This window comes from Vipera ursinii (assembly GCF_947247035.1).
Source record: "Vipera ursinii genome assembly, chromosome: 1".
Taxonomy (NCBI): Eukaryota; Metazoa; Chordata; class Lepidosauria; order Squamata; family Viperidae; genus Vipera; species Vipera ursinii.
This window is the reverse complement of record NC_139512.1, coordinates 118,786,332-118,812,629: the sequence shown is the minus strand read 5'-3', so window position 1 is coordinate 118,812,629 and position 26,298 is coordinate 118,786,332. Positions and strand designations below refer to the sequence as shown.

At 37.3% G+C, this 26,298-nt stretch overlaps 1 protein-coding gene across 2 annotated transcripts; it reads right to left on the bottom strand.

The window, feature by feature from the left end:
- Positions 1 to 331: 331 nt before the first annotated feature.
- On the bottom strand, positions 332 to 26,298 carry AGBL2 (AGBL carboxypeptidase 2). Of its 2 annotated transcripts, XM_083349384.1 has the most exons (18): positions 26,116 to 26,298; positions 25,648 to 25,710; positions 23,795 to 23,858; positions 21,668 to 21,796; positions 21,361 to 21,549; positions 19,330 to 19,437; positions 17,186 to 17,336; positions 13,962 to 14,741; positions 12,238 to 12,397; positions 10,846 to 10,972; positions 9,474 to 9,574; positions 8,285 to 8,409; positions 7,059 to 7,125; positions 5,506 to 5,625; positions 5,121 to 5,154; positions 3,811 to 4,005; positions 3,423 to 3,465; positions 332 to 1,836 (listed from the first exon to the last, which is right to left on the bottom strand). In XM_083349384.1, the coding sequence occupies exons 2-18, from the start codon at positions 25,678 to 25,680 to the stop codon at positions 1,539 to 1,541; spliced, it is 2,724 nt and encodes a 907-aa protein (XP_083205510.1). In that variant the 5' UTR covers positions 25,681 to 25,710; positions 26,116 to 26,298; the 3' UTR covers positions 332 to 1,538. The 2 variants fall into 2 exon arrangements, with proteins under 2 accessions (XP_083205510.1, XP_083205511.1); XM_083349385.1 differs by lacking the exon at positions 26,116 to 26,298 and having other exon boundaries at positions 25,648 to 26,010.

Sequence of the window (26,298 nt, the reverse complement as noted above, 5' to 3'; positions counted from 1 at the left end):
CAGCTTAATTGCCCCCAACAATCTGGGTCCTCATTTTACCTACCTCGGAAGGATGGAAGGCTGAGTCAACCTTGAGCCTGGTGGGATGCGAACCTGCACTAATTGCAGGCAGCTGGTGTTACAAGAACAGGAAACAACCTCAAGAGCCCCAGAAGGTATAAAAATGGTCATTTTGTCAATAGGAAAAAATGCCCAAGGATGCCAAATGTAATCAGATATTTAGGTGCTTTGTGTGAATTAATTTAAATTTGGCCCATAAATCTTCCATGTCTTTTGGTTGCCATTATACTGTTTTTCAGTGAAACATATGACAGTTAAACCAGGCTTATTATGTAAATTTCTTTAATCTGTAATGTGAAAAATACAAAAGCAAAATAATATTTCTAATACATTCATGTACACTACTTTGCAGCACTGTACTTATAATTTGTCATTGGTTTAATTTTTTTAATAACAGAACAAAACCCAGTCTGTACAAGTTTCAAAACCTGTTAGCCTTTGTAAGTCACATACAAACTTCATTAATATTACACCAAATCCATAGCCAAACACAAGTTCCAATACATGGCTTCAATAAATAGGTTTTAACAGAGTTATTTAATTTTGCACAACTTTAAGAATATAAACATTATTTTATGATCTCTGCATCTTCAGCACATTTTTATGTATTCTAATGTATACACATTTTATTTTTTAATTATGAGCTCAGGCAGTAATAAAAATCCAAGTCTGTCCGTGTACTCCTAAGAAGTAGGGGAGTGATACATTCACCCAAAGGATAAAAATGCAGTAACAGTTTTGCTTGCTTTTTGTGCATTGTAGCAGTAAACAGGTGTATTCTTATAACAGTCTATGAACAATAAAATTGAATTTGTAGAATTTGCAATTTATCCTTCATCATAAAAAAGAAAGCCTTGTGCATACATTTCCTACGAGAAAGATTTGAGTGACATTCTGCTGAAGATGAGGAAGTTTTCTAAAGCAACATTTGCCAAAGTAATATGAGTTCAATGGAGGAGGAGATATTTATAATCAAGAAGAAAGAACTCTTCCTTTTTTCACTGAATTTGTACTAAATTCATGCATTGATTTTTCCTTGAGCTAATTTTGAATCTCATTAGGGAGCAAATTATTAAAATAAGAGGATGTGGAAAAGATCAAAACTTCTAATAGTTTCATGACGCTACCTACTCACAATTCTGCTTTGTCACAGAAATCTCCCTCCGCTCATAGCCCTCTTTATTTCTTATCAGCAAAACAAATAGGTGGGAAATCTGTATGCAGCTTGTCTTAAGTTATCTTAAGATATGAATGAAGGAGGAAAACCCACGCCCTTCAGAACAGTTTGCTATTAATCTGTGGAAAGAAGAGAATTTACTGTCTTCGTCATCAAGGCTCCAAGTTCTCATTCGCTGAAGATGTGCAGCAGTCTTTGCACTAAAGGCTTGTAATACAAAAATACAAAACAGGAGAGTGCCTGCTTTCAACTGACCAGCTGTTATCTCAGTGTAGCTTATTTTTTAAAAAAAATCATGGGTTCATGGCTCCTGGTACACAAACTTAATGCTTGGAATGGTTTCTCTGCTATCTTGTGATGAATATTTTTGACCGATTGCTTTTGGTAGTCTCTTGGTTTTGGCACAGTTCTCTGCCCTCACAAGTATGGGGTCAATTTGGAAAGGCTTCCATATGAATTCTCGATGAGGAAGAACCTGTGACCGGCTTTGACTCAAGTGCCACGTAGGTCTGTTGCCTAAGAGAATCTGAGATTTCAAGGAGAGACTTCGACGTAGCATTGAAGTCACAGAAGGTACTTCAGGGTTCCACCACAAGGACCTAAACAGGAAGTGGGGAGGAGGGTAAATAAGTTTATGATAGTAAAAAAACAGTACATTACCATGTTTTCAAATAGATGGTTCATACTACTACAACTCAAAATACACTTTACGGTGGTTCCACCTTTTCCTCCTCGATGGATTTTTTTTTATTTTAAAAAAAGGGTAGAACAAATGTTGGGTGCATTTTCTCTGCCTTTTTGAAGTACAGGCTCAAGGGGATTCTCGTTTCTTCACAGAAACTATGGTACGGGGGGGGGGGCTGGAATGTTTAATGATTTCCCTTCGTAATCCCCTCCACTAATTATGGTTTGTCCTTAGGGAGAAATATTGTTAATCACTTTGCCTTCTGGGGAGTGTAGGATTTTGATAAAGAAAATAGTGAAAGAATGGCAGAAAGAAGAAAGACATTTCCTATCACAACTACTGGGAAATATATATACATATATATTTTAAAAAAACTCAGAGCCTCAGAAGCAAAACAGTACCATAGAATGGATGTGAATGACGTTTAGGAGTTAAAAGCACATTTAATAATTTTAGTGTATTTCTTTAAGTGATAAATAATGTGATGTCTATATAAGCGGACAACTATATCTCTAGTAAATATGCTGTTCACCATGCCTGAATTCTAAGACCTTAAATGTAATTGGTGAAGGATGATGTATTCTTTCATAAATAATCTCCCTTTTTAAAATTTATTTAGGGTTGTAGGGTGGCACCTACCGTTTAAGCCTAAAATGCAAAATGTTGCAAATTGTCAAGTGCAAGAAACCTGGAACAGAAGTTTAGTTCAAAGCACTTCAAGTTTATTACACAGATAACAACAAAAATATTGGGGGGAAAATATGAAACCAGCTTCTGCTGATCTTCCTAAAATCAGTAGTTTTCAGAAAGTCATTATTGAACTCAATGGCTTTTATAAATCATTATGGGATTTTATTAATAAATATTTAATTTTCAGTGGGTTTTGGCCAATTGTCAGATGCATCAGATATTCCTAAATTCCTAAATAGCCTATGGAAAAATATTGTGGGATGCTAATCCTGAACTAACTTAGCTTACATTTTCCACCCAAATAGATGGGAATTGCTTCCTCTGGTTTGGGGCCATATGTAGGGACATTAACCCAATAGATATTCTCTGTACAGTCTTCTAATCCTGAGTATCTATATAATGAGAATATACATGTTATCCTCTTAGATCATAAGAGCTTATTCACCAGTTTTCCAAAAGTCTGCAAGCTCTGCAAGGAAGCAGAATTAATGGTGATGGAGGAGTGTGCCTAGATGAGTGAGTACATATTGAATGGGCACGTTTGTTTCATGCTTAAGTGCAAGTGAGGAAAGGACCAAAGAATCTGATGAACAGCAATGGTTACTGTACATCAACAATATTCCTATTCAAAGCTAAATACCTAACTTCAAAGACACACATCAAACATGGAGCAATATATCAGGACAATGTTAGTTTTAAAAAGTTCAAGCTTTAACTGTTCAAGGATTAAACCTCAGTGTCTGGGGCACACAACAGTGCCATTTCACTAAACACTCACGATAATCTCCAAGAGTTAGGAAATGGGAATACCTGTACCGTTTGACTCCAGGGCAGGTTGATGGAAGAGAGGTACCTATAGAGAAACAAAAATACAGTTTGGGAAAACATCTGCAAAATCATAAAGTAATAGCACCAATGCATTTTTTTCTAAGAGCCTTTTTCTCTATGTGGATAACAAGGGTGCAGTATTTATAATAGACCAGTTTTTGCACTTACATAGCCCATGGTACAGAACTGGTGTCTGAGTGGCATTTTAATTATAAACAAATGGTCGTGCTTTAGTCCAAGCTTTGTATGTTTCTTTTTTAATCTGTTGAAATCTTTTTCTATAATTAGCCACACTTCCAGTAATACTTATTTCATTTCTTACACGTTCCACAAAATTTGCTAGTCTTTTGGTATTTGCAGCTTCTCATACCTGCACCCTGTTTCCCATTAGGTTCTCCACTGGAATGCCCATAAAATGGAGCAGGAAGCTGTTTGATGGTTGATGTTGTGAAACTGTGTCGCTGTATTGGTGATAGAGGAATTGTGGATATCAGGAGGGGGCTGGGATTCTTGATCTTGAACTCACATTCAGTCAGGGGAACCATCTGTTTTCCTCTAGGAATCTCTATATAGCAGATATAGAAAGCACATATCAAATGAAAGGATCTCAAAATTCTCTAAAAAACACTTTTCTGGAATCAGAAAAACTCTACCTATTCACTTTAATATATCCCAAATAAAATACATTTGCATAAATATTTGGTGGTTTAACATAATGCAGCAAAGTCTTTTTGTAAGAATTGAACAATGTTACCCAGTTAGCAGTCTTGAGAGGATGATATTTCACTATTTTTTTTTGCTCTGCCTTGTCACAGGCAAAAAGTGATATTGAATAAAGTAGATAATCTAGTATTGACCACATTCAACATTATCTCATGCCCAAGGTTAAGAAGGAATATTTCATGCCTACAATTGTTTTCAAACACAAAAACCATGATTTCTAAAATCTATAAATCATACCATGGCACTTTCACTGGATTATTCTGAGTGAGGTTTAAGGTCATACTATTCCAAAGATTTTTTTTATAGAATCTCTATTTTGAACAAGTGGAAAAGAGCTTCAAGGCAGGATTTGTACTGCTGTCAGCATGTTAAGTCATGAGCCGTGGTTGTGCAGTGGTTAGAATGCAGTATTGCAGGCTAATTCTGCTGACTGCCGACTGCCAGCAGTGCCGCAGTTCAATTCTCACTGGCTCAAAGTTGAATCAGTTGACTCAGCCTTCCATCCTTCAATAAAATGAGGATCCAGATTGCTGGGGGCAATAGGCTGACTCTGTAAACTACTTAGAGAGGGCTATGAAGCACTGTGAAGCAGTATTTAAGTCTAAGTGCTATTGCTATTGCTACTGAATGCTCTCAAACAACAACAGTCACTTCATCTGGAAATACGTAGAGGCCATTTTAAAAATAATATATTATGTGAAAGGTTTGGAAGGGAAATCAACTACCAGTCTGGATGATGGTTGCAATGTGACATAACCAAGTTTATTGCTTATTTGCATGAAACTAAGAAGCACAAGTACAAATGAATAAGATAAAGATGCTGGAACAGGGAATTTTGACAGCAGTCATAATTTCACATAAAGAAGATGAATTTTTCCACGATACATGTAGAGTGTTAATAGCTGGGTTAGTGCATTCCCCAGCAGACCTAACAGGATATCTAGATAAATATCTTACCTTGACATTTTTGACTGTTACTTAAGTTTTCTCCCTGCAAAAATAAAGAGTGAATTACCCAGTTGGCCCTGTATCAGACAAATGTAAGTCTTAAGTCTCTGCTTTTTTTATGCTACTAATATATTTGCTGATGTACTATTGATGAACATTACTTGCCTTTCTTGCAGTTTCTTTACTGTAGAAATTATGGCAAGTTTGAAATAGTATTTACAATGTTAAAATTGGACATAACATTTTAGACATCTATATTCAAAGGTACAAATATATTTATATGCCACTTAAATAGATTCAAATTAATTAATTTTGCATTCTAATGGAAACTTTTTCTAGTTGATTACTTCCATTCAATAAAGCTACATTTGGCACAATTTTATTTGCTTCTTACCAGAACTTTTCCCTTGTGCTTTAATGCAGGACTCACAGCTAATTTCTGATGCAAATCATTTCTTTCTTTCCTGGTTCGCAGAAGTTTCTTCTTCTTCCTTTTCTTCTTCTCATTACAGTCCTCCGAAAAGAAATGCTCCAATAATTAAATATATCAACATCAAAATGTGACACATTAACCTATGTCAAATCAGCTCAATATTTTAAAAAAATTGTGAATATTTGAATGCATGAAAGTGGTCAAAGTATGTTTTTGGGGGTGGAATAAGAAAAACAGGATTAAGGTTTTAGTCATGTTAGCACCAGGCTGGAATATGGGAATATCCTAAGGACATACAAATTGGTTCCTAAGCTGTGTAAAGATGGTGTTAGCTTTTCCAAAGCTTGCTGTGATAAATAAATGGAACCCACCAGAAAATATTGTTCTGCTGTTGACATTTATTTATTTATTTATTTATTTATTATTACATTTATATACCGCCCTTTCCCGAAGGACTCAGGGCGATTTACAGGGTGATTAAAAAAACCAAGATACAAAAGTTAAAAACAAATTTTAAAAAAATTATATTTGTCCCTGCATAAATAAAACCCCAGTTAAAATTAAGATTAATTCTCAGCCTGGGCCAGAGAACTCGAAGAGCCAGGTCTTCAGGTCCCGGCGGAATGAACGGAGGTCGGGGGCAGTCCTAAGCTCCACTGACATGAATGGATGGGTGAGAGAAAAAAAATGAAAAGTGAGATAAGTGATTGAGTTATTTGGAGACCAAGAAAGGATGAGAATCGTGATTGTTTTATGAGTATCTGCTTAGTAAAAGGTCAATTTATTTTGAATATGTGCTTAATCATAATTATAATTATAATCATAATTATATTCATGCTCTAACTAGAAAATGGCTAACTCAATTTTCCTATTGAAACCAATGGCACAATTACATTTGCAAGGCTCAAGAGGTTGTTGAGTTTTCACCCAGCAGACTATTTGGAAATAGTTATCTATTTAATCAAGACAACCCATGTCTGCTGGTTTCCTGCCTGTCCCCTTCGCCCAGGAAAATGAGACTGCAAACGCCTACAATGCTGAGAACAGTAGAGGGGGGGGAAATCAGAAACAGAAATCAAATGGTTGCTAGCTAATTGGTGCTTCATGGTAGAAAATGCAAGGTGAATTGGCAATTTTATATAAAGTGACATCACCATTTCCTTTCACTTACGGCAGGTAGCAAAAGTCATAACAAATATATCAAATTTGAATAAATAAATAGCACTAATAGCAGTCACTGGGTGACAATAATAATAACAATTAATAATAACAATATAACAACAATCAATAAATAATCATAACAACAACAACAACAATATAGAGTTGGAAGGGACCTTGGAGGTCTTCTAGTCCAACTCCCTGCTCAGGCAGGAAACCCTATACTATTTCAGACAAATGGTTGTCCAGCCTCTTCTTAAAAACTTCCAGTGTTGGAGCATTCACAAATTCTTCTGTATTTTATATTTTTTAATTCTTCCAATTGGAATTATTCACTGAAGATGCATAGCTCTCACCTTTTCTACCATCTTGAGCAAATGTGCAGGAGGGCCATCTGATTGGGAGCTATCCGACCCACTCGTGCTAATTAAGAGAAAAGAGAAAAGCTATTCATGTGATGCACAATAACAAACTGTTATTGTTTTGCTTCTAGCAGCCTAATTTCGCTAGGAAAGCTTAAGGACTAGACATAAAGCGTCTCACTGGATAGGCCTAAAACTTTAAATCATTCAACCTATCTTCATCATCAAATCACCTGTAAGGCGTAAGCCCTTAAAGCTAATTATGTGGTGAATATCCCTTCCCTTGGGTTGCTTCTCATGCCTTTGTGGTGCGAAAGTTATTTCTGATTCAAGCTGCACGGCTGTTGGGTAAAGGAATTGGAAAGACCGCACAGATGTTTCTTAGGTAACCTAGAGAGTAAGGATTTTTTAAAATAATTACCATGTCTATCCATGTGACTTCAAATGCCCATTTAGTTTACTCCTTCAACGTAACATAATACAAAACATTAACAGTTCCTATGAAATGAAAAGTGCCAATGAAAAGAATGTACGGCAGGGGTGTCAAACTCAATTTCATTGAGGGCCGCATCAGCATTGCGGTTGCCCTCAGGGGGCCGGGTGGGTGTGGTCTGGGTGGGCGTGGCCTACTGGGTGGGCGTGGCTAGAGTGGGTGTGGTCTACTGGGTGGGCGTGGCCAGCTCTACATCGTTTGCATCAAGGGTGCCTATGTGGGCCCGGGCAGGAGTGGGACAGATCTGAGGGTCTCTGGTAGAAGGAGGGTCTCTGGGCCAGGGCCAAGGCAGTGGGGGCCGTTCCTTCACTGTTTCCAGGATGGCTTCGCGGGCCGCATGAAACCACTTCGCGGGCCAGATCCAGCCCCCGGGCCTTGTGTTTGACATGTCTGATGTACAGTATGTCATACAGCGACATCTCTGAAATCAAGCTGTTGAATAAGAACAGCGAGTTGAGGTTGCATTGATGTTCTCAGGGAGCTGGATATTTGAACAAGATACAGCCTCAAATAGGTACAAAAGTAGGAAGAGCAAGGTAGGAAAAAGAGCCTTCAGAGATGTAGCTCTTGTTTTAAGCTTTCCTTTTCTGAATAAAAGAGCTAAAAATATTAGCAGCAGGGTATCCCCTGGCATGGTTATTTTACAGCCTTGGAGTATAGAAAAAGCCACAGGGCATCTCACTTTTATAAAATCCCTTATCGCCAAAGGTGGGAAGATTTGGATTACCTGGATTCCACGTCAGATAGAGAGATGTCACTCCAAGTACTTTCTGCGTTTTTTCCCAACTCTGAGAGCTTAGACTGGATTTTTTGTTTCAGTAATTCCTTAAGCTCGAGCAAGCATTGCTGAAACTAAGAGAAGAACAGAGAATATACTGTTTAGCTATATACACTTTAAAATGCTCTAACCGTTCTAACCATTTCAGTGAGCAGTAACACAAATATTAGCAAGTAAAATATAAAACAATTTGAAAAATGTACAATATATCAATTTTTATATGCATTAAAAGATTAAAAAATAAATCCAAATGGCATCAACAAAAATCTCTTCAACCAGCATGTGCACATGTGCAGGCGCGTGCGCGCGCACACACACACACACACACACACACACACAGAGAGGCTGAATTCCCTTTAGGATGTATTTCGATATTTATTGCCCTGTACACCGCCCTGAGTCCTTCGGGAGAAGGGCGGCATAAAAATTTAATTAATTAATTAATTAATTAATGTATCAGGATCAGTATGAAAAAATTCTTAAATTATATAGTCTTTCCTTTGATTATCCAATTTCCTACGTGGACTAATTTACATTTCACAATATGTTCATAACCCGAGGGGCAACTGCATTCAGACAAGTTTCTAGTTAACAAAATTCCTATGTATACTGAAAAATTAATATCTACTATTTGTTTGAAGTTTTATTTCTTACACATTTCAGACTCACAAAGAAAAAGCATATACAGTAGAGGAGCGGGCTGCATACATGACTTCTATTGGTATTTGGACAGTTTGGATTTGAACTGCATGGACTATGGCTATTTCCAGACTACGTACTTTCAAAATGTAAGAAACAATAATGGCAATATTAAAGCTTGCCTCAGAAATATGGGAGCTGTGGTGGCGCACTGGGTAGAATGCAGTACAGTACTGCGGCTGATTCTGATTCTGCCCACTGCCAGGAGTTAAATCCTGACCTGCTTGAGATTGACTCAGACTTCCATCCTTTTGAGATCAGTAAAATGAGGACTGAGATTGTTGGGGGCGATACACTGATATTTGTAAACCATTTAGAGAGTGATATAAAGCACTATGGAGCGGTATGTACGCAAGTCTAAGTGCTATTGCTATTTAAATGCCCTGGCCAATCCAACACTATCTTCTAATTCTGTTAAGCTACAACTGGAAACTCTTACCTTGGAGCGGTCTGGATCACAAAAGTCCAATAAAGTATCACAGACATGATAACCTAGAGATTTGAGATCCTCAAACGTAAAATGACAGTTACTTTTAGCACCTGAGAAAGACAAACAAACATGTGGCTCTTTAGTCTTTAGTACAGTAAATGCCTTGATGTGCAATCAAGAGAAAAGTCTTTCTCCTATTCATCATATTGTGTAATTTATTATTTAAACAGCATTTTTTGCAGTCTTTTCTTTTGCCCATTGTACCCATTATTATTCAGTAAAGGGCAGCCCATCCATTATAATCTTTTTTCTTTCTTTTACTCCTTCCTTTTTTGCTTAACGCTCCTGAAGAATGAGAATTTACTCTTCAAGTTGTACTGTTGTTTCTGATCTCTTGCTGTCTACAGTTATGTCATGTTCTTTTCCATTCAGTACTAATCAAAAATTAGCTAAGGTCTTCCTCCCACACTTCCCTTTGCTTCTTAAAAATACAAAAGTAGATACAGTTTTAGATGACCTCACTCATGCTGCTACTGCTACCAAAGTCTATTTGACAGAATGTTAAAATAGCTAGTTCCTTGATGATGTTAGGATTTCAGAGCCAGTAAAGCTTGTTTCTTCCTTTTCCAGTACTGCTCACTTTATTTATTTATTTATTTATTTATTTATTTATTTATTTATTTATTTATTTATTTATTTATTCATTCATTCATTCATTCATTCATTCATTCATTCATTCATTCATTCATTCGGTTTATATACCACCCTATTCCCAAAGGACTCAGGGCGGGTTACAAGGCAAAATTTAAAAACAATACATTATAAAATTAAAATTAAATTAAATTAAGTCTAGCCCCAAAAAATTAAAATCACAATTTAAAAACATTAAAACCCCTCAGTCCAGACCAGATAGCTCAAAGAGCCAGGTTTTTAGGTCCTGGCGAAATGAACGAAGGTCGGGGGCAGTCCGGAGTTCCGTTGGCAGTTGATTCCATAGGGCAGGCGCGCCCACAGAGAACGCGCCCACAGAGAACTTTACTATATTTAATTTTAAATACTCTTAACATATAGTCTCTGTATCACAAGGAGATAACTTTATTTTCCCACAACCTGAAGCAGTCAGCCCAAGCAATGAAATAAGGCTGGGATAGCCATGAATTTAACTGTAGGCCTAAGGTGCAAATCCTCACATTCTGTAGGCTGAGTGCACAGCTGCTAACCCAAAACCAATTAAAAATTACCAGACCATTAAAAACAAGAGAATATGTGTAGTTCAGGGTTGAACTATGGCGTCCTTGGTGCTCTCTGAGCTTGGTTGTTTTCCCATTATCTGAATCTAGATACTGTACTACCTTGAATAGAAAAAAAGATGTACACTCACCAAGTGTTGATCCACTGAATGTAGATTCCATTGTATAACTGTTCTGTATTCCCATTCTCCACATCACAACTCGTCCAGTTCCTTCTTTACACTTCTGAACTTGAAATTTGCAGCTGTTGAAACAAAACTGAACATCCAAATTGTCCAAATTAGAATTATTATATGATATTTATGAAAGCATTGTTGGATCAGGCCAAATAATTAACACTCAGTAATCCATTAGATGTATTAAAAACACTCTAGAATGCAGTTGATTGAGAACCATTTTGGTGTATTGGTGAAGCTGGTAACCTATAAAACCAAGAGATAAGTGAGTTTTAGGCCTGCCTCAGGCGTGAAAGCAGTATGGGTTGACTTTGGGCTGGTCACTCTCTCACAGCCCAAACCACCTCATAAGTTATTGTGCTGGGGAAAATAGGGGACAGGAATATTAGCTGTATTCACTGCCTTGAGTTACATAAAAAGGTGAGATAGAAAATTATTAATAAAAACAATTTCTCTCTCAGATTACAAACTGTGTATCTTCTAGGGATTGTTGGCGTACAATGTTAAACCATCTTTTAATCTTCTCGGATTAGTTTAGGGTCAAATAAAATACAATTCTAGATAGAAAGTCTGAGCTAGCCAATCAGTGTTTCTGAATATTATTTGTTATTTTCTATCATTGCTTCTGATTAGCTGCATGAAATTTGGCAGTGGGCATATAGATATAGGATCTTTTTTTTAAAATAAAATAAACATCTGCAATCAATATTTACATGTGGCCTTTAAATAATGTTGCATTCTGAGCTGTTGCACCTCTTTCTCCTGCTTCTGATAAAGCGCACATCTCCTTTCCCCACCACCTTATGCCTGGGTTCTGCCTGATCTTCAGCTACAATTGTTTTCCAGTCATTATAAGCATTTTCTGTGTTGACAACAGTGAAATGCATGGCTTTTTTAAATTAGAGGTATAATTTTATTTTTAAGACCTGCATTAATTTATTTGTTTTCTTGAAAATAAAAAGATTTATTTTTATGAGTTTGTCTTAAATTTTTGTTATCTGCTTATACTGAATAATTGGCTGTATTTGTAAAATGTGAGAAAAATCAATGTCACAGTTCAAGAGGATTGAAAAAGCAGATATGCTGCATAAATAACTTTCTGTTCCAAATTACCCCAAGTTTCACCACCAAATGCTTCTACATCCATTAATTAAAAACGGCACAGGTCAGAATATGTAGTTTGTTTAAGGGAGGAAAATTCTGGCTATTGTAATCAGATTTTTTTTTTAAAAAAAAGATATTTTCCAGTAATGAAAAGAAGTCTGAATAAAACAGTATCTGTGAAATTTAGACAATTTATACTGAAATAATGAATGTACTTAATTAGAATCTGCACATAGGCCCCACCTTATCAGGGATATTCTTGCTCATCATAAGAGGAAAGATTCGCTCATGAAGTAACTGATCTTGTGTATATTTACTGTTACAGCCATACATGAAGATATTGTTCTTTCGACTATGTCCATGGATATCACAATAGAGCAGAACTTCACGTTCCTCAAGGACTCTTTCAGAGCGGGGACACAAGACAGAAATAAAAAGAGATCCAAGGAAACCTCTGAATGTCAGATTTTATACATAGAAACATAGAAACAACTATACTGTATTGTTTTCCCCCACTTGTATGGCAGTATCAAACAACTAGGAATTTGAACATTCCTGATGGATACATCTTTAGCTAGATTTAATAGTTATTTAAAGTAAATAATAGTTTGATTCTCATTTCCCTACTAATGGCAGAATAGCTGTAATCCAACACACTTCTGGCAGAAAAAAGCCAGTCTGGTGTAATGGTTAAGGTACCAGGCTAGAAAGTGGGGGACCATGAGTTCTAGTCCCGCCTTAGCTATGAATACCGGCTGGGTGACCTTGGGCCAGCCCAACCCACCTCACAGGGTTGTTGTAAGGAAAATAGGAGGAGGGAGTTGTGTTGGACATGTTCACTGCCTTGAGTTATTTGTAACAATAAAAATAAATAAAAAACAAGAAAATGAAAGCACAAGAATTTTAGAAACAAGGAATAAAAGCAAAACAAACACAAAAACACAACCCACTGATTCTCTGGCACTTTTTTCAAAACTGACCAAATGAAGGATAGCCCTTAAAAATCAAGGGTGTATTAGGCCATTTTACCTTCTAATTAAAAAATATGTATGAAATCCAGGAAGCAACAGTTAAAACAGAAGAATGTAGACCAGCTATATAGTTCTAAATTGAGTGTGTTCCAAGATTGTATATTTTTGGTTTATTTAGCCATATGCAAGCTGTATCATAAGAAATGCTAAAATTACTGTATCGATATCTTGATGATACCACTTTAATGGCACACGTGAGAAAGCCTTAAAGAATTATCTTACTGAAGATAAAAGAAGAGAATGCAAAAGCTGATCTGCTGTTAAGATTATGTCAATAAGAAATGCCATTCCAATGTGATAATAGTACAGAAGATAAAGTAACACCATCTTTTAGGCTCAGATAAGAAATGTTGATTGAAACTATGAAAAAAGATGTCTACTACTGGGAGAAGTATGCTAACTCTAACAGAATATTTGTCTTTTGCATTTTCCCCCCTGAAAAAAAGCATTCATTGAGAAATCCTGGCAAAACGGTGTTCATCAGGACACGGGGTTAGAAATGAAGAATAACTGAATAACAACCATGCATATAGCTCATATGAATACTTGCTAGATACAGCATTTCTAGAGATGTTCAGAGTGTATGCACTTTTCTAAATTTTCTGTTTATAGTATACTCTCCTATATTTTGCAGAACATATATTGGATAAGCCGGTAATTTCACCAAATAGCACTGGCATATTTGAAGCCTCCGTAGCCTCCCACATGCAAACTAAGTCTGATACTTGTATTATTGCAAAAAAAATCCTTCAGAAATTGTTGTAGGTATGTACACATATGCTCAGTGTGTACGTATGTGTTTATTAAACAAATTTATATAGCTGCTCACCTCACATGCGGTGACTCTCTCTCTCTCTCTCTCTCTCTCTCTCTCTCTGTGTATAGTTCTTAATATATGCTGCCTTTAGAAACTTCATATAAATCTCTGTCACTTACCTCTTGATCATGGCCCGAGTATACCAAATGCAGGGGAAAGATTCCTTTAATTCTGTCCTATAGTTTCTGTTCAAGTCTCTTCCTGCCAACGAACAGCGATAGTTCCCCACAATAACTCCATCTGGGTTCAGCATGGGCACAACTTTGAATATGAAGAGATCTCGAAGGAGCTGAGCATCAGGAGCATCACTCAGGATAAAATCCAAGAAACCTCTCATCACCCATGAACTATTTGTTTCCCCAGGATGGACTCTGGCACTTAGTATAATAGCTTTTTTTGCTGCTGCAGCCGTGGCACTTTGGGACGGATTGGTAATAGTAAGAAGGTATACTGTGTTTCCAGCTAGACTGTTGCAGAGAGGGCGGAGTTTGCAGTACTGAGAATAGAGTGGATTACTTACCAAAGTCAAAAGATAATTTTGTAGGTCTGAATAGGTATAAGGATAAAATTGAGCAAAGTAACATGTGTCATAGCTGTTAGGAAAACACACTGTCCATGTGAGGCAATAGAGGATTTGACCTTCTTCTGTGCTGTATTTATAATACTTGATATCATTACCCACCCTCCTCCAGCCAATGCCCTCAGACTCAGCATCCTTCTGAGAATACATAAGAGGCTTCATCCCCATATTGTAGAGGCTTTTGGCTTTCATCAGATTAACAATAGTGAAGCGGTATGTGACGTCTTTTCTAGTATTTTGTACTCTGAAGTAGTACCACTGGGTATGCTTGTTGGTATAAAGATCCGTCCGCAAAGTGAGTTCGTATTCATATTCGCCTCTGAAAGGAAGCAGGGAGAACAAAGGTGCATTAAAAGCCAGCAGCCGCCTCTTCCTTTTGGAAGAACTATATAGTGATATGTCCTTCAGTCTTATTTAAAGATGAAATAGAACGATTCGTTTTATTACGGTCTTCCTCTCTGTGAATGAAGAAGAGTTCAAGGACATACCCTTTCCATCAGCTTGTTAATGTGGCATATCATTTACTATTTGTGTGGCATATGTGGCCTTGACCAGATTCCATTTTGGGGAAATGGGGAGTTTTAAGAGATGAACTGAATGCCTTAAGTCTTGCTGGTCTGTAGTATTTAGGTGATTTGCTTTATATGGAAATCAAGGTGGCTTAGAAATCTTAGCCAATATTCATTTTTGTTTTCTCTCATTCAACAAGGAAGGGGATGAGTTAAAGGTAAGGTGTGAAATAAGTAAGTAAGAAGAACATTCCTTTAGAACAGTGCTAAGATGTAACAAAGACGGCTAAATGGCTCTAAAAATTTGATAGGGAAAGCAGTGTCTTTTTAGAGTGCCAAATGTGAAAATGCCACTTACATTCCACCCATATACAATTGCATACAAAGTTTAAGAACTACTAGTTAAACTGTGAATTCGACTAAATCCTGAAGTGAACAGAAGCTGACAAAACCCCTACATGTTCTGCTTCTACTGTAATCCACAGCAAATTTGATTACTTAATATTTATGTGCAATTGTTTACAAGTAAAGAGTGAATACGGCAAGTGAAGAACGTTGGACAATATTTTATATCATCTTTGGCAGAAGGAACAACTTCAGAAAGAGTTAAGAGTCTTGTCTCACTATTGGATTTTCCCGCACTCTTCCTTGCAGATCTCTTCTAATTGTCTCAGGTGGTCTATGACAATTCACCATGGCCAGCTTGCCACAGCCAACTCGCCCTGGCTAACTCACCACGGGACACGGGACAAGAGTTACACCAATATCAAAAGAATGGTGGGATAGAATCATTAAAGAAGGGATGCAAAAACAGGTACAAAATGAAATGTGAATGACAAAACTTAAAATATTTTTGTAATTTATTTTAAATAATTAAATTGAATTGTTCAATTGCCCCATGCTAAATTGTCCCACAGCAAATTGGCCATGGCAGGTTGTCCTGGGACGAGTTGGCTGTGGTGAGTTGCCTGCAGCAAGTTGGCCGTGGCAAGTTGTCCATGGTGAGTTGGCCGCAGCAAGTTGTCCCATTTCAGAGTCTCAGGTCTCCTTGCATGACCTGCATACTTGAGATTTTCTCATGGACTTTCAATAATATCCAGCTCTGGGGAGTAGAAAGATCATTCCAAAACTCAAAGGTGCTTTTTCAAAAGGCAACTGGACTGTTGGTTGGTTTTTTGTTTTTGTTTTTTGCACTCTGATACAGATGACATGGAGGCCCCAGATAAACCCCCAAGTGGCCTCAAGAGTTCTCAGGGAGAGTGCTAAGACCAGAGACTGCAAAGAAATATGATCCTTCCACACACACCCTGCCATCCTGTCCAAATTCATCCTTCTAGCACTCCCACCATCCTGCCAGAACCAATGAAGCTTCTTGGACGAGAAACAAAATGTCTTCCTCAAGAAAAAACAGTCCAGTTGCCTTTTGAAAAAGCATCTTGAGACAACTATGACCTGGGTGACTGAGAATTTCCACAGACATCATTCCAAAACCTTTGTCTTTCTTTCCTGATAGCATGGTTAATTTGAAGATATGAGAGAAAATGCCTTTATAGCCCCCCCCCCCAAAAAAAATTCAGTGCTATATGCTAGGTGAGCTCTTTCTTCTATGATAAGATTCTGGATGAGGGAAGCCTTATTACAGGCCAACCTGGCACCTACAATAATAATAGCAACTGGAACTCAAAACTGCTCAGGATCCAGTGCCCTAGTATTAGATGTCTGGATATCTTTAGCTGAGTCTCATTGCTCATTCTTCTTTTTACTTCCTCTGTTGGTTTGCTTAATACACAAATGCTTATGAGTTCTGGATAACCAAAAACCTTGCTAACTGCTTAGATAAAGCACTATTTACCCAAAATGTTAGCTTCCTTTGAATTGTTTAGGAAAGGCATAATAAATCATAGTTTTCAGCTGCAAATACATTTGCATAAAAAAGTTTGCATAAAATGTGGCAAAACTCAGTTAACAACTGCCTTGCTTCGCCACAGAAATTTGGAACTCAATTGTAGTCATAAATCAAAGACTACCTGTATATCAATTTAAATTAAAATTCATGATAAAGTACATTTGAAATATGAGGTATCTCTTACAAGGACATGATTTGTAATAAACCTTAGCATTGTTAATGTCAATGCAATAGCACAATCAATGTCCTTCAACAGATTGTCCTAGCCGTTCATTAAAAAAAATATTCTCCTTTTCTGGTCCCACATGTTTTCCTGCCCTGTATGATTCCCAACTCTTCTTTACTCACACCCTGATTGCTTTCTGGAGATTCCCACTTTCAAAGCGTGATTCAAATAACAGTACAGTATCTTCTGGATCTTTTAAGGTGGCAGCAGCTGACTTGATAGGTAGCCTTGATCCTCCAACTCGTGAAGCAATAAAATAGGTATCTGTAGTTGCTGCAGAAGAAGAGGAATGCCTGTCAACAAAGTTATCATAGATCTTGCTCTGTGATAACTAGATCTGTGTACTAGCTCTGCAAAATTCATTATTAAAATTACTGACAAACACTGATCTCCCATGGATAAATAGCAAAATTGACTGCAGATAAGTAATCTGATTGCAGTTTTTCTACTTTCTAAAAACTGGGCAAAATTAAAACCACTGTACAGTACTTCTCTAACTTTCCTCAATGATGACGTAAGAACTAAATTACATAATACATGCAAGACAATGTGTGTAACAATCCTCAAATTATTCAAATTCAAAGCAACTGGGAAGAGGCTATGGTGGAACAGTAGAATAGTTGAAAAGGTGCATAACTCTGCATTCAACAAATTTTTTTGTTATAGTTTTATACCTTATGCTCTTTTTTAAAACCTTTGAAATAAGTACTTTGTGATCTTTGGTAAAGGCCCTGAGATAGGGCAGGGAGTTAAATTTAAGCAACCAATTTTTTCCCTTTCTTCTTTCAAATTACTCTTAACATTTTTCTTTCTTCACTTTACATCATGCCAAAAAAAATCAGCAAATTTTGTGATTTATTATTTTAAATTGAAAAATGTACTGTGTATTTTCTGAGCTTGTAAAAATAACATTTTATTTTTGGATAATCCATTATGTTTACAGAGTGATTGGCATTGGAAAGAATGCTAATGATGATGGGTTGGTAGATAAGTAAAGACATATGGAAAGATACAGCTCTTCTTTCATTGTCTTTGAACCCTCACATCCCTAAATATGACACTTACCTTTTCCTTTCTAGTAGCAAACTGTGAAAATTATGTTCTGCAAATTAATGCTCATTTATATTATTGATACAATCAATTCTTGCAATTCCAAAAGTAGTTTTGGAACCATTATTAGCATTGTACGTTTAAGGAAGTGTGAGAGGAGTGATAATCTAGAGGTCCTGTACAAGCCTCTGACACTTAGAAATTACACTTATGTATTTCAGTCTCTCCATACATAGACAAGTCTCCTAATAATCACACAAATAACTTGATTATATTCAAGAATAAGATTCAAGATTTACATTCTTCAGGTATACATCATGGCTTGAGATTATCCTTAATTTAGAATCTACCAAGATGATGTGAAAATCAACCTCACAGAATTTAATATCCAGACCAATCATATTTTGATAGGAGGTAAACCATACTTTTCATTGATAATCCAGCATGATTTACTTTCTTTTCTAGTATCCTGGGGTCTGTTACCTACACTACTTACTTTCTCTTCTGTATTCTAATTCACAACTGACTCTTGTCTTTATTTCCTAATTCCCCATTTCCAAGTTTCTCTTCTGATTTTATCAATAGATTCATTCTGTTCTGTTGAATTCTCTTAGTTTTCCATCATTCTCCCTGGTTGCCATTCTCAATTTATTCTTTTGTTAGAACTAATAAAATGCATTTAAAGTATCTGTGTAGGAGATTTCTTAAGTCGGAGACAGCAATGTATATGGAACATAACTTTTAGCTGATACGTTATTTGACTTACAGGTATGAATTATACCAGATGTTGTGAAGCTGAGAACCACTATGGAAAAGCCAAAATATGATTATTTTTAAAACGTTACAATATGTAAAAAAAATAAGGCATAGATTTTTTTATGCTCTCAGTTTAATATAGGGTTTGTATAACTAATTTTTTACAGATGAACAAAGTCATGTATATGTCAAAATGTATATGAACTTGCAGCAAATCATTGAAATCAATTCAATAATAAAAAGTTATAGTTGATTACACTGAACTACCAAGCAGTTAGCTTAAAACTACATGCAAATTTAATGTTTGTAGATGTATATATACACTCAGATAGATGTACATAGATGATTTCAAAATTAAGTTTTTGTTTAGCCTTTACAGTAGACAGCCTGCACTGTTCTCAGCCACTAACTAATAAGGCATCTTTATAGCAATGTATTACCACCCTATATATACCAATACCTGGTTCTATGAAATAGACAACGGTTCCAGAACTCTCTCCAACTATTTCCGGTGCAAATTCATTTCCAGTTGGCTGATAAAAAGGTTCTGATTTAGGAGGAACCCATTCTAATAAAGAAGCAAATAACGGCACATACTTATTTCACTGTGATTTTGATTTCCCAATTTAAAAATTATATACTTCCTATTTGCTCTGGTTGATTCCTTCCAATATGAGTTTCCTCTCAGTTCCATTCTAAAGACACTTCACAGTATGATATAAAAGCATACAGAACACATTATATGTGTGTATGTTTGTGTGTGTTTGTGTGTGTGTGTGTGTGTGTGTGTGTGTGTGTATTCACACTTATGATTGTAGCAACTTCTCCATGGTCACGTGATCAAAATTAGGATGCCTCGCAACTGATTCATAATTATGATGGTTGCAGTGTCGTGGTGGCATGTGATCATCTTTTGCAACCTTCTGAGAAGCAAAGTCAATGGGGAAGCCAAATTCACTTAATAACCATATTAATAACTTAACAATGGGAGTAATTCACTTAACAACTGTGGCAAGGAAGGTCATAAAGTGGGACAAAATTGACTTAGCAACTGTCTCACTTAACAATAGACATTTTTGGCTCAATTGTGGTTGTAGCTTGAGGACTACCTATATTGTCCTGGATATTTTTCATTTATCAACTTTTTGAAAGCATAATATTTAAGAGGCTATTTCAAAAGTTTGTTATCGAAATCCAATATATAGTTTGCCCCAAATTTCAATGCTAAACAGGATAGACAAATTTTAATTGCAAATTCAATGCCAAATTAAGATGATGCTCTGGAGTTTTGAGGAAAACATCAGTTACCAACCCCTGCGGTAATCAACCTAAAGCTTTGACATTATGTTTTAAATTAAAAATTGGGAATATTCTCCTTATAGAGCTACTGTATATCCTGTTTTTCTTATTATATAAAAACATTCTGAACAATGATTGAAAATACCTATTTAAAAAAGCAATTAATCATAAAGAAACAAGCCTTGCAGAAAGAAAATCAGCATTATTTCCAAACAATTAATCCTATCTTGCTATTCTTCTTAAGTTCTTTGAAATTTTCATCAGGCATGTGAATAAATGTGATTGTCAACATGGTATATTTGGATCTGACTCTGTTGATAGTGTATATTTGGATTTTTTTTAAAAAAAGCATTTCTCACCAAACATTGTTGGGCTTAGCAGTCATAAGAAAAATGGACCTGTTATCTTGTGCATTTGGCTACAAACATAAAACACTTCCTCACATAAGCATATTGTTACATTGTGAAATTCATTACTCATGACATAATAATAGTCACTAGCAGGATAGGCTTTAACGTGGAATCAAATAAAATCATGGAAAATAGAACTAGCACTCGTGAATACTGAATACTCAGTTTGGAATACCTCCAGGTTGTGAGTAGCATGGCTCTAAATACTAGCTGTAGGGGAACAGTGGTGGGACAGGGCCTGTATCTCCTACTTTGATCTCCTGAAACATCCAATGTAAGATGCTGGATTTAGATGGACCTCAATCTGGCCCAGCAGGGCAATTCCCATGTCCTTCTTTTCTCTTAAAATGTACAGGGTTATTTCTGGAATGATTTGCAGGCATATGTATAGAGCCTTGGTGGAGCAGTGGGCTAATGCCTCCTTAAGTAACACCAGCTGCCTGCAATTAGTGCAGGTTCGCATCCCACCAGGCTCAAGGTTGACTCAGCCTTCCATCCTTCCGAGGTAGGTAAAATGAGGACCCAGATTGTTGGGGGCAATTAAGCTGACTTTGTAATAATGCCGCTGGGGGGGGGGCGAAAGCCCTAATAAGCAGGCATATACATAGAATGAAGGCTACTGCTAAGCTTGTAAGCCGCCCTGAGTCTTCGGAGAAGGGCGGGATATAAATGGAATACAAATAAAAATAAAATAAAATAAAATATGTAGCAAAATTCTATCTGTACAATAAATACATTACATTACAACAAATACATTTTTTCCAATATAAGATTCAGATTACCAATGTGATAGATATGATCTTCAATTACTTCACACTCAATTGGCCAGAGTGGGCTCAGTTTTGAATTTCTACCTCTAGGAAGAGAAAAAAGATTCCGAGGTTCCCGTAAGCGCAAGATACTAGGGTTTTCCAGTTGATCAAGCATGCGCTGTTTACTTTTAAGAAGTGCAGTTTCCATTACTAGTGAACCTGTCAAAGGAAAAAAACATATACAATGTGCAACTGCTTTCTTTTCAGATACTCAGTGAAGGTTTTATTTCAGTTTCAATACCTAATGCACAAACAGTTGATAACTCAGTTTACTTACAGAGTAGGGTCTTGTCTGAATCATGTTCTTTTCTATCTTTTTTGCAGAGGTTGCCTGCTGTCAGTAAATGGCATGAGCTCTCCCAGCTTTCAAAAGGAAAACTAAGCTGGTGAGGAAAATTTTCCTCATCTAAGAAATAAATTTTTATAATATTATTTCATGAAATTAGTTATTTTTAGTTAACCTTATAATTGCAAGCTCTCAATGAATTACTATATAGATATTACAAATTCAGGAACATATACATTGAGAAATTATGCTGTGTTACCAAAATCATATTTATATGCCAGGCTCACAGGCACAGCTGCCAATGTGTTACATTCAGCTGCAACTCTCTGCAGATTCCACATTGCCTTGCAACACTCTTACCCTCATATTTCCCTAATCTATTCTGCAGGATATGGGATTCCCAGATTCCTAGAATTCTGCTTGTTTGAGGCAGGTGATACTGTAGTCCAATATCATCTATATGATACAAACTGCCCATCCTTGAAAATTGGTATATACTGTACATAGGACCAGTTTCACCTGCTGTCTAATCTGATGTGTATTATCAACTTCAAGAGTGGGTAATTTTTTCAGCTCAAGGCTGCACTTAAAAAAAGCAAACCAAAAACAATGTTGGCTTCCAAATCCCAAAGGTGTTTTTCAAAAGGCAACTGGACTTTCTTAGTTTTTTCCTTGAAGACTTCAAGGGGGAAAAAACAAAGAAAGTCCAGTTGCCTTTTGAAAAGCACCTTTGGGACAGCTATGACCTGGATAATTGGGAATCTCCATAGACAGTTGGCTTCCAATGGTTACCGAAGGTTTGGTAATATGGTGCTGTCACAGTAAGTAAGGATGAACATTTCTGCCCTATATTTTCTTTTTTGGTAAGTGAGGATTGAGACTGAAAATGGAGGTTTTGATTTCAATCCTTATTTTAGAAAATATGCAAGAGCTTTTGATATCAAATATCAACTATGTTCTATTAAATTCCACTGGTATCATCCTAGGGACAGTCAAAGGAGAATGAAAAATTCTCCCTATGTCCCTAAAGTCAATTGAGGAAGGATTATCTGTTTCAGAAGGTTAGGACTGAGGCAGAAGTAAAAGGACAATGTCTTATATTGTGTGGTATCTCTGTGTGCTTATAAGTCAGTCTTGACTTCTGGCAACTGCTTGGACAAGCCCAGGCAGTTTTCTCAAAATATTTTCAGAAGTGGTTTGCTGGTGTCTTCCTCCTAGAGCTGAAAGACAGAAACTGCCTCATATCATTCTAAAAGCAGACTAGAACTCTGCAAATTCATAACCCAGTTCCTTTAACCATTATAATAAATTGTAGTGGTATAGTGCTGGAGTAATATATTATTTTTTCAATACTTTCTCATTTTATAAGTACAACAGTTTTTTTGACTAAAAGACATTTATTTTCATATTAGAACTTATCCCCTAAAGTGTTACCCACCTATCCAGAAGCTGGCAGAAAACTATTATTAGCACAAAATTTGTTGTGCCCATTGTTGACCTCTGTCTTGCCTCCACCCTGTCTCCAGTTACTGTAAGTCGGTTGACCTTTCTCCATGATAATAGGTAGCAAAGCTTAATAGATTTTATATACCTTGAAGCTGTCCTTGAATGTATCAGAATAAAGGGGAAATTACTAGTTTAACATTAGCACAGCTAAGGACAACTTAAGCTTGTCTCACTTATGGATTGTGGACAATGGACAAGGGCAAGCTAATTTTTAGCTATGATAGGTTTCTTTTACTACTACATTTTATTGCACTGAATGCTAACTCACTGCTCACTTCAGGAGTTCAATCCTGATGGGCTCAAGGTTGACTCAGCCTTCCATCCTTCCGAGGTGGGTAAAATGAGGACCCAGATTGCTGGGGGCAATATATGCTGACTCTGTAAACCACTCAGAGAGGGCTGTAAAGTACTATGGAGGAGTATATAAGTCTAAGTGCTATTGCTATTGCTATAAATAACAGTAAGCACTAAGGATTTCTTAATGTTCAAACAATAAAACAAGCAGTGAAAAGCAATTCCTAGCTAGTCCTTTGACAAAGGTAGTATCTCTTGCTATAGAATGTTACAGATGCAATAAAGATGAAAACATCAAATTGAAAACAGACGCCTTACCTCTGAAATAACCATAGTACTGGAGATGTTGATATATAAACTGTTCATATGGGTCTTTAAACTGCTGTGGAAACAATTAAGATTTCTGATCATTCCAAAAGCCAGCATGTATACTTGAAACTCATTTACCATAGTGTAGCCATGCTGAGACAAAAACAAAAATATCTGAATATGTTGTATTTTAAGTATGCTCTTGAAAAAACTTCTTGCTAGTCACACCCAAAATCCAAACTAGGATTGTTCATCATATCTATCTATATACTATTATTACTGTTGTGTCTGTTTGTTTGTAGCCTTCAGTTGGGCAAAATTGGGAAGTACAGAGCAGCAATTATTGAACCAAGGTAACTGAAATGGGCTAATGAACAGAATGCTGGGACCTATGACTCTTGTGGGAATGAAATTTGGGAAAGTTGTGGCCACTTCGCACCAACACGCCTTCAACTATATTTCCCAGAAATCTGTAGATTGTATGGAACGAGGAAAGATAGGAAAGGCAAATTCCCACCCTCCTTCCTACCTACCTCTAGTCCCTGTGGTCTGGCAGCAAGTCCTGATGAGCAAGTGGCCATTGGCTGTTTTGGAACCAAGATTAACATTTGAATTCTCCTAATGGCAATGACTGGTGATGAAAGGGAAGGAGCTACTGGGATGCTTGCTGGTGAGGTATAGTTGGCTGGGGAGTGGTTGAGAGGTGAGGCTTCTTCCTCTGAAAGGTTGGCAAGGGAGACATGCCAAAATGGGGAACGGGTGCAGTTTTCCTTGTAATCTGCAACTCACTTGGTTCCCCCTTCCTCCAGCAAAGTGGCGGACAGTACTGCGAGCCAGCCAAGAAGGTGGCGGCAACCACCTGAGGATCATAGGGGAGGGGAAAGAGTGCAAGCTTGTAGAAAGAAGAGTGACTCAAAGGGTCACAGGTTGCCCAGTTTACTACTAAAACTCTTGTGTCTGTAACCTTTAACTGGGTGAAATGGTGCATTGGAGGGCAACAATTTTTGAACCAAGATACCTCAAATAGGATAATTTACAAAAAGTGTCCAAAATCTGGAAACCACCCCGCCCCCCCCGCCTCTAATGGTATTGAAATTTGGCAAATTTGATGAAATGTTTTATGACATAAAATTTTACAAAGCACTTTATGACTTATTACAATGTGTTATAAAACATTTCTATGCTCAACTCCTGATGTTTGATTGTGCTATGCAACATGGGCTACTTTCAAGGCAGATACATCTCTAAATATCTCACTGAGTTTTTAATAGTTTTTCAGGACATTAGCTCTGTCATTGTTGAAAGCTTTGAGGAATCTGATAAGGAAATATCTGTAAAATGATGATCCAATGGATTATAGGTTGTATAAAGGTAAAGGTTCCCCCGCCCATGCGTGCTAGTCGTTTCCGACTCTAGGGGCCGGTGCTCATCTCTGTTTCAAAGCCGAAGAGCCAGTGCTTGTCCGAGGACATCTCCGTGGTCATGTGAACGGCATGACTAGACACCAAAGGCGCACGGAACGCTGTTACCTTCCCACCGTAGCGGTCCCTATTTTTCTACTTGCATTTTTTACCTGCTTTCGAACTGCTAGGTTGGCAGAAGCTGGGACGAGTAACAGGCGCTCACTCTGTTACGCGGCACTCGGGATTCGACCTGCCAAACTGCCGAACTTCTGATCGACATGCTCAGCGTCCTAACCCACCGAGCTTGTATAATTTCTCCTAAAAATCTAAAGGATTGCCCCCTTTACTAGAGACCCTAGTTTTTGCTTTACCACCGATAGAACAACCACTCTGAGAAATTAAAAAAGGGAGACTTTTAACCTTGTTTCTTAAAACATATGAACTCAATTTTGTACTAACCTGAATCTCAGGTTGTGGGTCTAATGAACACATGTTGAATGCCGTGATGTTATCTGATGATGCCTAAAGAGAATAGAAGGGGCGGGGAGAGACACCTGAAAGTTTACAATTTATTTATTTATTTATTTTTGGCTTAAAAGGAACGACTGATTATGGTGCAAATTTCTCACCGTGCTACAAATCTCATCAAGCACAAGATGACGGTGGGGTTGTGAAAACGACCGGACTAACGAAGCAAAGCACAAAGGACCAAAGAAAGTAGGGGAAGGACGAGGAAGGGCAGGAGGAGGAGGAGGAGAAAGCAGAAAGAGGTTTTGTCTTAAGAAGCCTTTTCAAAACAATGCCTGCTGCCAAGATCAGAACACCGTCGTCTCCGTGACCACGGATTCTCACGACCGCACACGTATGTGCGCCCTGCCTCCCATAGCCCCGCCAGCGGGAGCCGCTCCTGCACTAGCCTTAACGTACAACAGTCGCACTCCCGTCTCAGGAGTGAGGAAGGAGTATTCCGCCGGTCCTTCGCGTAACCGACTCAAGGCTTTGCTCCATTCAGGGTAACGCAGGCCCGCCTCTCTCGGCCTTCGGGCATCTGCCACAGTGACGACACCCACCGCCTTTCTCTCTTGTTCCCCTCATTCCCTCGGGAAGCGA

Excerpts from the sequence above, each read along its gene's own strand:
- AGBL2 (XM_083349384.1), bottom strand. The coding sequence starts at position 25,680 with ATGTGTTCATTAGACCCACAACCTGAGATTCAG. Across the intron at positions 9,575-10,845 it reads ATTCAGTGGATCAACACTTG|GTGCTAAAAGTAACTGTCAT; the intron begins GTGAGTGTACAT and ends TGTCTTTCTCAG. Across the intron at positions 7,126-8,284 it reads CTATCTGACGTGGAATCCAG|CACGAGTGGGTCGGATAGCT; the intron begins GTAATCCAAATC and ends TCTCTTAATTAG.